This window comes from Schistocerca nitens, chromosome 3 (assembly GCF_023898315.1).
Source record: "Schistocerca nitens isolate TAMUIC-IGC-003100 chromosome 3, iqSchNite1.1, whole genome shotgun sequence".
NCBI classification, from domain to species: domain Eukaryota; kingdom Metazoa; phylum Arthropoda; class Insecta; order Orthoptera; family Acrididae; genus Schistocerca; species Schistocerca nitens.
This window is the reverse complement of record NC_064616.1, coordinates 852,122,057-852,136,877: the sequence shown is the minus strand read 5'-3', so window position 1 is coordinate 852,136,877 and position 14,821 is coordinate 852,122,057. Positions and strand designations below refer to the sequence as shown.

General features: G+C 43.9%; 1 protein-coding gene across 1 annotated transcript in view; it reads left to right on the top strand.

Moving 5' to 3' along the window:
- LOC126249449 (uncharacterized) overlaps window positions 1-14,821 on the top strand; it is a 573,122-nt gene that overhangs the window by 505,947 nt on the left and 52,354 nt on the right. Inside the window, exon 4 of the mRNA XM_049951102.1 lies at window positions 2,333-2,598. Within this exon, the coding sequence (XP_049807059.1) occupies window positions 2,333-2,598 (266 nt within the window). The remainder of the gene's footprint in view (window positions 1-2,332; window positions 2,599-14,821) is intronic.

Sequence of the window (14,821 nt, the reverse complement as noted above, 5' to 3'; positions counted from 1 at the left end):
GTCAGATCGATTTAAAAGGAATTAATAAACATAATTCTGTGATATTATGTAGGGTGTATCAAAAAGAATCATCCTCATTTTAAAAAAATCATACATTATGACTGGGTGTTGTGTGATGTCCTTAGGTTAGTTAGGTTTAAGTAGTTCTAAGTTCTATGGGACTGATGACCATAGATGTTAAGTCGCATAGTGCTCAGAGCCATTTTTTTTAAAAAAAAAAGCATAACTATTATGTTATTTGATATATGTGCGTGAACAACGTACTATTGGAAAGAGCAGACTCTCGAGTTTTACATGCTCCCCGCTAGGTAGCAGCAGTGTGCGCTCTCTTCAGTTCTAATAAAAATGGTGTCGGGACAACAGAAAGCGTTGTTTGTGCTACGTTTTGCGCAGTGCGGGTCAGTAATAACAGTTAAGCGTGACTTTCGTACTAGGTATGGTGTGGATCCTCCTACAACACAGAGCATTTGACGGTGGCATGAACAATTCCGAGAAACAGGTTGTTTGTGTGAAGGCAAATCGGCGTGCCGTCCCCGAGTGTCTGACACAGACGTAGAGTGCATCCGCCACAGTTTCGCAAGGAGCCCGCAGAAATCCGTTCGCCGTGCAGTCCGACAACTCAACATGCCCCCCATGTCCGTATGGCGTGTGTTGCGTCGATGTTTACATATGAAACCTTACAAAATTCAGCTACTGCAAGCTCTTTGTGAAGATGACAAACAGCACCTTGTTGAGTTCTGTAATTTCGTTCTTGGCAAGGAGGAGGATGACAGTTTACTTCCACGCTTAGTGTTCAGTGACGAGACAACATTCCATTTAAATGGAAGGGTGAACTGGTACGGAACAACCACATGAAGTTGTACAACATGAGAGGGATTCCCCAAAATTTAATGTGTTTTGTGCAGTTTCACAGGAATAGGTGTATGGTCCATTTTTCTTTGCCGAGAAGACTGTTACAGGAAGCACATATCTCGCTATGCTTGAGAACTTTCTTTTCCCACAGTTGGAGACTGATTCGAACGATTTTATTTATCAGCAGGATTGGGCAACACCACATTGACATCTGGAAGTACGGGAATTTTTAAATCAAACGATGGATCGGTCGCTCTTGATCAGATGATTCAGCCTTACATTACTGGCCTCCAAGGTCACTGGACCTGACTGTATGTATTTACCCTTGTGGGGGGCGGGGGTTATAAAAAAGTTTGTGTGCCTCCGTTACCAGCAACAAAGAATGAACTGAGATATCGCATAACAGCAGCCGTGGAAGCTATAACTCAAGACATGCTTACCGCATGCAATTTGAATACTGCATTGACATATGACGTGTATCTCAGGGGGGGACACATTGAACACCTATGCATAGGTATGAGAAAAAAAACTTTTTGAGTTTCCCGTTCATCGAAAAACGAAATTCATTGTACACGTTTGTTGGTTTCAGAAATACAGACGTGCCAAATCGGATGATTGGCCGGCCGGGGTGGCCGAGCGGTATGGATGTGTGTGATGTCCTTAGATTAGTTAGGTTTCAGTAGTTCTAAGTTCTAGGGGAGTGATGACCTGAGAAGTTAAGTTCAAATGGCTCTGAGCACTATGGGACTTAACTTCTGAGGTCATCAGTCCCCTAGAACTACTTAAACCTAACCAACCTAAGGACATCACACATACATGCCCGAGGCAGGATTCGAACCTGCGACCGTAGCGGTCGCGCGGTTCCAGACTGTAGCGCCTAGAACCGCTCGGCCACTCCGGCCGGCAGAAGTCCCATAGTGCTCAGAGCCATTTGAACCTTTTTTTGGATGATTGATTTTGATACATCGTGTATTTTGCACTGTTCATCTGACACAAAAAATCCACTTACTCACACTGCTGCACGATATAGACATGCTAAAGATTTAATACGGCTGCTAATAGATAAACGTTGACGGCCATTAAGGTCATTTTTAAATTACTTATTTGTTACAGAGCGAAGTGGCGCAGTAGTTAGCACACTGGACTCGCATTCGGGAGGACGACGGTTCAAACCCGCGTCCGACCATCTTCATTTAGGTTTTCCGTGATTTCCCTAAATCGCTTCAGGCAAATGCGGGGTAGGTTCCTTTGAAAGAGCACGACCGACTTCCTTCCCCATCCTTCCCCATCCTTCCCTAATCCGATGGGACCGATGACCTAGCTGTTTGGTCCCCTCCTTCAAACCAACCAAACAACATAATGTATCAATATTAACGTAATGTAAAATATGTAGAATGACTAGTTCAATGTGAAGAGATAGCACTATGGCCCTACCCCTCTTGGGTCACAGAAGTATTACCGAGAAGTAAATTGTTTGCAGGACGCGTGTGATTCGGATCAAGAGTTGGGGCCGCCGGTCGGCGCGCCGTCGGGTCGCTCGACGGCGCAGCGGCTGGACAACGCAGACAAGGACTCTATCGGCTACGCGGGCTCCAACTCGATCGACTCGGGCTACAAGAGCTCGTGTCCCACGCCGGAGCCCGGCGATGCGGGCCTGCTGCTGTACGCCGGCGACAGCAAGCGCTCCTCCATCGCCGCCTCGGCGCAGAAGCCGCGCATTGCCATGGGCACCAAGGTCATCAACAGGTCAGACACTAAATACGCCCTTCTTGTGTTAAAATGCTGCCAGTCTCGTCCTCGATGTCGTAGAGTCGCTCGAGGTCTCACCCGCGACCGGGATCCCTGCGCTATTCTACGCCTACAAATACATCTGTGTTCTGCAAACCACTGTCAAATGGGTCGTCACGTTGTACCACAACTTATTCACTTTACTACCTGATTTTTGGCTCAATTTATGAACTCTTCCAGAATGACTGAGCACTCAAATGAGGCCTATTGAATATTATGTGTGTGTTTTAATGTGGGGTTTCGGTTTTGTTTTGTGGGAAACACTGAGTTGGTCATCGTCTGCTGGGAGCAGACGATGTTGCTTCTCGTTCGAAGGAGAGCACAGGATGACCAACTTAGGTTTCCAATACCAGAACAGAAGGCTTTGTCGAAGGCTGTTTTTGTGTGTGAGGTTTGTGACGGAGGACTGCCCCTCTGGTAGCTTCCGCTGCACGGGGAGCTAGGTAATCTCGAAAGAGAAAGCGGCACTCTTCGGTGTACCGTAGCGGTGCACCGTAGGTCTCTAGAAGAGCCTATCGTTCCAAAGGATTGGAAAAGGGCACAGGTCATCCCCGTTTTCAAGAAGGGACGTCGAACCGATGTGTAGAACTATAGACCTATATCTCTAACGTCGATCAGTTGTAGAATTTTGGAACACGTATTATATTAGAGTATAATGACTTTTCTGGAGACTAGAAATCTACTCTGTAGGAGTCAGCATGGGTTTCGAAAAAGACGGTCGTGTGAAACCCAGCTCCCGCTGTTCGTCCACGAGACTCAGAGGGCCATAGACACGGGTTCACAGGCAGATGCCGTGTTTCTTGACTTCCGCAAGGCGTTCGATACAGTTCCCCACAGTCGTTTAATGAACAAAGCAAGAGCATATGAACTATCAGACCAATTGTGTGCTTGGATTGAAGAGTTCCTAGATAACAGAACGCAGCATGTCATTCTCAATGGAGAGAAGTCTTCCGAAGTAAGAGTGATTTCAGGTGTGTCGCAGGGGAGTGTCATAGGACCGTTGCTATTCACAATATACATAAATGACCTTGTGGATGACATCGGAAGTTCACTGAGGCTTTTTGCAGATGATGCTGTGGTGTATCGAGAGGTTGTAACAATGGAAAATTGTACTGAAATGCAGGAGGATCAGCAGCGAATTGACGCATGGTGCAGGGAATGGCAATTGAATCTCAATGTAGACAAGTGTAATGTGCTGCGAATACATAGAAAGATAGATCCCTTATCATTTAGCTACAAAATAGCAGGTCAGCACCTGGAAGCAGTTAATTCCATAAATTATCTCTGAGTACGCATTAGGAGTGATTTAAAATGAAATGATCATATAAAGTTGATCGTCGGTAAAGCAGATGCCAGACAGATTCATTGGAAGAATCCTAAGGAAATGCAATCCGAAAACAAAGGAAGTAGGTTACAGTACGCTTGTTCGCCCACTGCTTGAATACTGATCAGCAGTGTGGGATCCGTACCAGATAGGGTTGATAGAAGAGATAGAGAAGATCCAACGGAGAGCAGGGCGCTTCGTTACAGGATCATTTAGTAATCGCGAAAGCGTTACGGAGATGATAGATAAACTCCAGTGGAAGACTCTGCAGGAGGGACGCTCAGTAGCTCGGTACGGGCTTTTGTTAAAGTTTCAAGAACATACCTTCACCGAAGAGTCAAGCAGTACGAGTATATTGCTCCCTCCTACGTATATCTCGCGAAGAGACCATGAGGATAAAATCAGAGAGATTAGAGCCCACACAGAAGCATACCGACAATCCTTCTTTCTACGAACAATACGAGACTGGAATAGAAGGGAGAACCGATAGAGGTACTCAGGGTACCCTCCGCCACACACCGTCAGGTGGCTTGCGGAGTATGGATGTAGATGTAGATGAAAAACGCTTGGTGAGTACGGATCGTAGCTCTTAAGGGGGGTTTCAGGTGATAGGAAGCAGGTTGCGTTAGGACTTCGTTATGTTTAACTGTTGAAATACTTAAGAACTTCAGCTTAACTGAAGCGTGTGAAGCGAGTTATTTTGCCGAATGTACCATAATTATATTGCTTTAAATAGGCGATTTTTGGATGCTTGAGTTAAAAGTGTGGAAGTTACTTTGTTCATTTTGAACAACGATGAAGTAGAATTTCAAACGGTAAATCTGATTAGGAAAAGATGGTTAGGATCACTTTGACAGTACGTGAGTGTAATACTGTGTCGAAGCGAGTATGACTTTTAATGATTTTTAATCTTATATTTTGTGGAAGTTGCTTTTGTCTTTGTGTGTCGATTTTGTGCCACGTGTTTGGTAATCAAAGACCCTTCTGGTCCACCACGGCACCGCAATAGGCTTTATTTTAACAGTTTGTTCGTTTAATGAGCTACAATTTCTGCATAATATGTCCTTTCGTGCACTTTCTACAAAGCAGCACAACAGTTTGATTCGGAATGCACCACGTGCTCTAGTTCGGCCGTTTACAAGCAGCAGACGTAGTTAGTATGTTGAATAATTATCGCACAACCTCTTGCATTGGTTAAACTTCTGTCCAGAATAGTGCATGCGTACAATCGTAATGCGAATCTCACTGAGATGTTTTTATGGTATGAATGCAACGGAGATGGTAGTATCATTGTCTCCCACCCCCGTTTTCTGTGTTTCTTCTTGCTTTAGTTAAATTGTGCTCTGTTACATTCTCACGTAATTCTTACGTAAATATTTCCAGTCAGGCACCAGTTCGTGTAGTTAGGATGTGCAACCAAATACTTAGATACAATAAATAATCTACGTGAAAGATAAATTCTGGTGTGTTGATCTTACTCACTTACTCAGACTTCCAATCCTGAATTAATCAAGTTGCTTCATGCACGACATGGAGTGCTATTTATCTGGCTACTTAAAGAAATTTGCATACTTGTAATTAAATTATTAAAGTAATTAAACTAATAATTTTCCAGCTCCTTTTTTTTCTAAATGGTTAGGAAGGGCTTGGGCTGTTGGCGACCCTGAATTTCTGAATTTTTATCATTTTTTTGTGAGAGAAGCAGCTGGAAATGCGAGATAACGTATATGGCTCGATGAGAAACGTCGTAAAGATAGTAATATGTTACACATGGCGTCTACAACTACATCTGTGTTCTGCAAACCACTGTAAAATGGGTCGTCACGTTGTACCAATCATTGGGGCTTCTTCACGTTCCATTCTCGTATGTTGTGCGCGAACAATCAGGGTCATATTTATGCAGGCTATCTAGGCTGCAGCACAAAAATTTAAAACAAGGAAATGTCTGTTTTTCAGTATTGTAGGGCAGACACTCTTACAATCGTGAAAGAACTAGACGTAATTATTTTGTTTACGTTTATTCGGACGCATTTTTCAGTTGACAGTTGATGCGAATGAAGTGTGCATTTATCTTTCAAACCTAGCGTTCCCTCGCGTCAACTTCCCAGTGGAACTCAGTCAAACGTGTGGCACTTCATTTGGCAAAATCGTTTGGACTTTTAAATAAAATAAGTATAACGTGCCTACTACTGCAGTTTTGTGGTTTTTTGAACTTTTGTGGTAACTGTTAGTTTTTAAATTTTTATTTGCTCAACCGATTTTTATATCTGTTCATATAATTTGACTGCAAGGAACTGTTAGTGATACGAGCACCTGTGACCTACAAACTTATCCTTGATCTTTTGTTCTTTGGGGCTGGCAGTGCATAATATGTCTTTCAATGACATGATAATTACGAGTATCATCCAGCCACATTGCTCTGGAATTTTTTTTTATATATAAATCATTCACGATGAGTCCATTTCGACACATCGCCATCATCATAGAATTCCAGATAAAACATAATTATAAATAATAAAAAGCAACTGAATTACAACACATCACTTATTTGTAATGGTAACTATGTAAACATGCAATATTGCTGATCCACTGTTGTCCAAGCTGTCAGAAAAATAGCATACATGGAAATCAACTAAAAAAAAAAAAAACAAACAGCGGTATTACGAAGGTAAAAACACCTAACGATGTTTTATACCTTTTCTAATCGTGGTTACAGACCGTTATATTAACACTATTGCTTACTTACGTAATTACAGAGCGTTAGTGACTGATGATGGTAATATGCAGAAATGGACTCATAGTGAGTGATTTATAAAATATATAATAAAAACAATTACAGAACAGTAAAGGTGGCTGATATTCGTAATGAAAACGCCGTCGGGTAGACCGTCGGCCTGGTGCAAGTCTTTCGAGTTGACGCCACTTCGGTGACTTGCGTGTCGATGGGGATGAAATGATGATGATGATGATAAGGACAACACAACACCCACTCCCTGAGCGGAGAAAATCTCCGACTCAGCCGGGAATCGAACCCGGGCCGTTAGGTATGACATTCCGTCGCGCTGACCACTCAGCTACCAGGGGCGGATATATATTCGTAATAATCATGTCATTAATCTTGATCATTGAATTCACGAGTCTTTATCATAAAACAGTGTTTCATGATATATCTTCTACTCTGAAGTAGTGTTCTGCTATACATGCGTATACTCTGTTCTGTGTTACGTTTAAGATGGTGGCTATCTCCGGTTGAGCACGTCTATCTGTTCCTGGAATTGATTTGCAGCTAAATGATTAAGTGAAATAATATGTTGTTGTTGTGCTCTTAAGTCCTGAGACTGGTTTGATGCAGCTCTCCATGCTACTCTATCCTGTGCAAGCTTCGTCATCTCCCAGTACCTACTGCAACCTACATCCTTCTGAATCTGCTTAGTGTATTGATCTCTTGGTCTCCCTCTACGATTTTTACCCTCCACGCTGCCCTCCAATGCTAAATTTGTGATCCTTTGATGCCTCAAAACATGTCCTACCAACCGATCCCTTCTTCTAGTCAAGTTGTGCCACAAACTTCTCTTCTCCCCAATCCTATTCAATACCTCCTAATTAGTTACGTGATCTACCCACCTTATCTTCAGCATTCTTCTGTAGCACCACATTTCGAAAGCTTCTATTCTCTTCTTGTCCAAACTGGTTATCATCCATGTTTCACTTCCATACATGGCTACACTCCATACAAATACTTTCAGAAACGACTTCCTGACACTTAAATCTGTACTAGATGTTAACAAATTTCTCTTCTTCAGAAACGATTTCCTTGCCATTGCCAGTCTACATTTTATATCCTCTCTACTTCGACCATCATCAGTTATTTTACTCCCTAAATAGCAAAACTCCTTTACTACTTTAAGTGTCTCATTTCCTAATCTAATCCCCTCAGCATCACCCGATTTAATCTGACTACATTCCATTATCCTCGTTTTGCTTTTGTTGATGTTCATCTTATATCCTCCTTTCAAGACACTGTCCATTCCGTTCAACTGCTCTTCCAAGTCCTTTGCTGTCTCTGACAGAATTACAATGTCATCGGCGAACCTCAAAGTTTTTACTTCTTCTCCATGGATTTTAATACCTACTCCGAACTTTTCTTTCGTTTCCTTTACTGCTTGCTCAATATGCAGTTTGAGTAACATCTGGGAGAGGCTACAACCTTGTCTCACTCCCTTCCCAACTACTGCTTCCCTTTCATGTCCCTCGATTCTTATAACTGCCATCTGGTTTCTGTACAAATTGTAAATAGCCTTTCGCTCCCTGTATTTTACCCCTACCACCTTCAGAATTTTAAAGAGAGTATTCCAGTTAACGTTGTCAAAAGCTTTCTCTAAGTCTACAAATGCTAGAAACGTAGGTTTGCCTTTTCTTAATCTTTCTTCTAAGATAAGTCGTAAGGTTAGTATTGCCTCACGTGTTCCAACATTTCTACGGAATCCAAACTGATGTTCCCCGAGGTCCGTTTCTACCAGTTTTTCCATTCGTCTGTAAAGAATTCGCGTTAGTATTTTGCAGCTGTGACTTATTAAACTGATAGTTCGGTAATTTTCACATCTGTCAACACCTGCTTTCTTTGGTATTGGAATTATTATATTCTTCTTGAAGTCTGTGGGTATTTCGCCTGTCTCATACATCTTGCTCACCAGATGGTAGAGTTTTGTCATGACTGGCTCTCCCAAGGCCATCAGTAGTTCTAATGGAATGTTGTCTACTCCCGGGGCCTTGTTTCGACTCAGGTCTTTCAGTGCTCTGTCAAACTCTTCACGCAGTATCTTATCTCCCATTTCATCTTCATCTACATCCTCTTCCATTTCCATAATACTGTCCTCAAGTACATCGCCCTTGTATAAACCCTCTATATACTCCTTCCACCTTTCTGCCTTACCTTCTTTGCTTAGAACTGGGTTGCCATCTGAGCTCTTGATATTCATACAAATGGTTCTCTTCTCTCCAAAGGTCTCTTTAATTTTCCTGTAGGCAGTATCTATCTTACCCCTAGTGAGACAAGCCTCTACATCCTTACGTTTGTCCTCTAGCCATCCCTGCTTAGCCATTTTGCACTTCCCGTCGATCTCATTTTTGAGACGTTTGTATTCCCTTTTGCCTGCTTCATTTACTGCATTTTTATATTTTCTCCTTTCATCAATTAAATTCAATATTTCTTCTGTTACCCAAGGATTTCTATTAGCCCTCGTCTTTTTACCTACTTGATCCTCTGCTGCCTTCACTACTTCATCCCTCAGAGCTACACATTCTTCTTCTACTGTATTTCTTTCCCCCATTCCTGTCAATTGTTCCCTTATGCTCTCCCTGAAACTCTCTACAACCTCTGGTTCTTTCAGTTTATCCAGGTCCCATCTCCTTAAATTCCCACCTTTTTGCAGTTTCTTCAGTTTCAGTCTGCAGTTCATAACCAATAGATTGTGGTCCGAATCCACATCTGCCCCTGGAAATGTCTTACAATTTAAAACCTGGTTCCTAAATCTCTGTCTTACCATTATATAATCTATCTGATACCTATTAGTATCTCCAGGATTCTTCCAGGTATACAACCTTCTTTTATGATTCTTGGACCAAGTGTTAGCTATGATTAAGTTATGCTCTGTGCAAAATTCTACAAGGCGGCTTCCTCTTTCATTTCTTCCCCCCACTCCATATTCACCTACTATGTTTCCTTCTCTCCCTTTTCCTACTGACGAATTCCAGTCACCCATGACTATTAAATTTTCGTCTCCCTTCACTACCTGAATAATTCCTTTTATCTCGTCATACATTTCATCAATTTCTTCATCATCTGCAGAGCTAGTTGGCATATAAACTTGTACTACTGTAGTAGGCATGGGCTTTGTGTCTATCTTGGCCACAATAATGCGTTCACTATGCTGTTTGTAGTAGCTAACCCGCACTCCTATTTTTTTATTCATTATTAAACCTACTCCTGCATTACCCCTATTTGATTTTGTATTTATAACCCTGTAATCACCTGACCAAAAGTCTTGTTCCTCCTGCCACCGAACTTCACTAATTCCCACTATATCTAACTTTAACCTATCCATTTCCCTTTTTAAATTTTCTAACCTACCTGCCCGATTAAGGGATCTGACATTCCACGCTCCGATCCGTAGAATGCCAGTTTTCTTTCTCCTGATAACGACGTCCTCTTGAGTAGTCCCCGCCCGGAGATCCGAATGGGGGACTATTTTACCTCCGGAATATTTTACCCAAGAGGACGCCATCATCATTTAATCATACAGTAAAGCTGCATGTCCTCGGGAAAAATTACGGCTGTAGTTTCCCCTTGCTTTCAGCCGTTCGCAGTACCAGCACAACAAGGCCGTTTTGGTTAATGTTACAAGGCCAGATCAGTCAATCATCCAGACTGTTGCCCCTGCAACTACTGAAAAGGCTGCTGCCCCTCTTCAGGAACCACATGTTTGTCTGGCCTCTCAACAGATACCCCTCCGTTGTGGTTGCACCTACGGTACGGCCATCTGTATCGCTGAGGCACGCAAGCCTCCCCACCAACGGCAAGGTCCATGGTTCATGGGGGAAGTGAAATAATAGACCTACACTTATTCCTTTTGAGTTATGCCGTATGTTTTACTGCACCAACTGTTGTAATACAACATTACCATTGATTGAAGCACATTATTGCACTCTGTTCACCGCCTTGTTAAAGCAAAACTTGTTCGATAATTTTCTTGTTCGATAATCACGCCGATTTTATGCCTTCAGTATTCTGTTTGAAACTGTTAATTACTTCAACATTTCTACAACATTCCCAACTCTATTACCATCATTCGACCTCACGTCTACCACTGTCGCCATTCTAAGCCGTTCTTGTATTGTGACGTTACTGATGCTGCTCCGGCATCCTCTCCAGCGGTTTTTAGCGTCCCTGCGTCGCGCGCTATAGTTTCCACCGATTGCACCACACGGTTTCACGTAATTTGCCGATGAGCACAAGTTCTTCATGACAGTTTCCTTTTCTTATCGGCGACTCTTTTTTTCATTAAAATGCAACATGAAACTGGGCACAGTTCAGAACTGCTTTAAATACTCATTTACCTACAAAAAAGTTTTAATTGTGTATTAATTATAAAATGTGAGGTAACATACGAGGTTTCCGAAGATGTGTCCACCTTACAAGGTATTTGTGAACGAGATATTGCGGAACATGTACAACATGCCTTAACGTCCATTGTGTCTGACAAGATAGCTTTCTGACTCGTTATGTCTTAGATGTTCTACACGGCCGCCACGAGTATTTTACTGGAGAATTCAAAAATCAAACATACACGTTCAATTGTAAATCCATTCCTATATAAACATGCCGTTGTTAAAATAGTTTTACCACTACGAAAACGAAATACCTCCAAAAATTTAACAACATCCCAATAACTGCCCTGTGATGGCTGTACCCAACATTGCTGCTAACACACAGAAGCGCTGTGGCAGCTGTATCCATCACCGCAGGCGAATATCAACACTGTGTCGCGACCTGGGGTGCTGGGATCACGCTGTGTGCAAGAGGCCAGGCACAGAGTGAGGTAGAGTGGTCCAGTTTACGCCCGGAGGCGTTAGTGACATAGTGATAACATTTACTTTCCGGGATGAATTTACACAGTTCTCAGGACATCAGACAGTGGCCACGCATAAGCACGAGCCATGAAGAAATGATGACACATCCCATCAGCGAGTCGTGTTATCAGAGCCACAGTTCAGTGAGCTGCTGCTGTGTGTTGCCAACGCCATCATGAAAACAGTTAGGCTTCACGCGTCCAGATGTTCTGCAGTATAGTACGGCTCACATCTCAGTGTTCTCGTAGATAGCCCATCGCATGTTCAGGTCAGGACATCCACCTGTGTGGTCCAGGACGTCAGCTGTCATCAAGACTAGGCGCTGTTCATGCACCACTGATCGACCAAAACTGCAGTGGATGTGTACCACTCTGCCAGGGGGCTGTGCAAATGTGTCACGCCTGGGCCGTGTGGAACGACAACTTGCAGATCATCCACAATTGACCCTCGTCCACAATTACCCAGTAGGCAACAACGGCAGACCACGGTTTGCATCAGGTTGGCTGCGTCTCGGTGTTGAAGTCAGCAAGTGGGTAAGCAGGTAGACAACCATCGATCAGTCCGTCGTGATTTCACGGAAACGCGACAGACCATCACTCTGTCTGGTTATAGAGACACAGACCGAAAGGTGGCACGACTAGATATGAAACTTCCTGTCAGATTAAAACTGTGTGCCGGAGCGAGACTCGAACTCGGGACCTTTGCCTTTCGCGGGCAAGTGCTCTACCATCTGAGCTACCCAAGCACGACTCACGCCCCGTCCTCACAGCTTTACTTCCACCAGTACCCCGTCTCCTACCTTCCAAACTTTACAGAAGCTCTCTTGCGAACCTTGCAGAACTAGCACTCCTGAAAGAAAGGATTTTGCGGAGACATGGCTTAGCCATAGCCTGGGGGATGTTTCCAGAATGAGATCTTCACTCTGCTGCGGCGTGTAGGCTGATATGAAACTTCCTGGCAGATTAAAACTGTGTGCCGGACCGAGACTCGAACTCGGGGCCTTTGCCTTTCTCGGGCAAGTGCTCTGTTAGGGCAAGTGCTCTGTTAGGGCAAGTGCTCTGTTAGGGCAAGTGCTCTGTTAGGGCAAGTGCTCTGTTAGGGCAAGTGCTCTGTTAGGGCAAGTGCTCTGCTAGGGCAAGTGCTCTGTTAGGGCAAGTGCTCTGAGAGGGCAAGTGCTCTGTTAGGGCAAGTGCTCTGTTAGGGCAAGTGCTCTGTTAGGGCAAGTGCTCTGTTAGGGCAAGTGCTCTGTTAGGGCAAGTGCTCTGTTAGGGCAAGTGCTCTGTTAGGGCAAGTGCTCTGTTAGGGCAAGTGCTCTGGTAGAGCACTTGCCCGCAAAATGCAAAGGTTCCGTGTTCGAGTCTCGATCCGGCACACAGTTTTAATCTGCCAGGAAGTTTCATATCAGCGTACATTCGGCTGCAGAGTGAAAATCTCATTGTTCACGACTAGATATGACTTTTAGCTCCAAAAGCCTCGTTATTTAAAGAGCCGAAGCCGAGCCTGTGACGAGGTGGCTCTGGGTGCATGATCGACTTTTGGCCGACATGCATGGGTCTCAAAGACGCTCCATGCCTTCCTGTGGCAATTCAGTAATTATTGTGGGCCGCCAAGCTCGAGACTTTCTGCAGCGTATGACTATTGCAGTGTCGCTCGGGTTACCAAGTGTTACTTCATACTAACTTGTTAGGCAGCACTGTGGCGTTTGCTGTTCAGCTTCCCTCACGTGGCAACGCTCGTCCGTTGCTCTGCCGCCACATCTGCAGTATGCGTTACTGACCTTCCAATTGGTACACAGGCCCCGAGTTAGCCTCCTCGGCTCTGAGCTTGCCGCATAGAACTTATACAAGGTGTACAACTTTGCTTCCGCCGTTTGCCGATAGGTGGCGACAGTGATAAGTAGTGGTCGAAAGAAACAGATCGCAGACGTCAGGCACTTAACTTGGACCGGTTCTAGGCGCTTCAGTCTGGAACCGCGTGACCGCTACGGTCGCAGGTTCGAATCCTGCCTCGGGCATGACTGTGTGTGATGTCCTTAGCTTAGTTAGGTTTAAGTAGTTCTAAGTTCTAGGGGACTGATGACCATAGATGTTACGTCCTATAGAGCTCAGAGCCATTTGAACCATTTAACTTAAACCTCGCTCAACATAACCTCATTCAAACATTAGTCGATTTGTGCCTGCATTATAAAGTTGTTCTTGATCGAAAAATGTCAGTTTACGAGCCTAATTCTCGTCATTTGCGGGAGGTGTAACTGTTTTGTTTCAATATGAAGAAAACAGCGATTGAGTCTCGTCGAATGCTCTCAAGTACATATGGTAAGGACGCTATTAGTAAAAGAATGTGTCGTGAATGGTTTCAACGCTTTTCGAATAGTGATTTTAACGTCGCAGATCGGCATAGTGGTGGAAGAGAGAATGTTTTTGAAGGCGCAGAATTGGACACACTGCTGAGTGAAGACTCGCATCAAAGTCAGAAAGAATTGGCACGATTAGTGGGAGTGACACAGCAAGCCATTTCAAAACGTCTCAAGGGCATGGGCATGATTCGGAAAGAAGGAAATTGGGTCCCGCGTGAGCTGAAACAAAGAGACGTTGAACGTCGTTTGTGTGTTTGTGAACAGTTGCTTCAGAGGCAAAAAATGGAAGGGATTTCTGCATTATGACCGGGGACGAAAAATGGGCTCATTACGATAACCCTAAACGCAACAAATCATAGGGATATCCCGGCCACGCTTCCACGTCGACGGCTAAACCGAATATCCACGGCTCCAAGATCATGCTCTGCATTTGGTGGGACCAGCTCGGCGTCGTGTACTATAAGGTGTTAAAACCAAGTAAAACAATCACAGGTGCTCGTTATCGAAAGAAATTCATGCGTTCGAGCAGAGCATTAAAAGACAAACGGCCGCAATATAGCGAGAGGCACGATAAAGTGATTTTGCAGCACGTCAACGCTCGACCCCACGTTGCAAAAGAGATCAAAACGTACTTGGAAACTTTAAAAGGGGAGTCCTACCCCATCCGCCGTATTCTCCATACATTGCTCCCTCCGACTATCTCCTGTTTAGATCAATGGCGCGTGGCCTGGCTGACCAACACTTCCGATCTCATGAAGTAGTCACAAATTGGATTGATTCGTGGATCGCTTCAAAAGATGAACAATTTTTTCGACGCGGGATTCGTACACTGCCCGAAAGATGGAAGAAAGTATTGGCCAGCGATGGAAAAT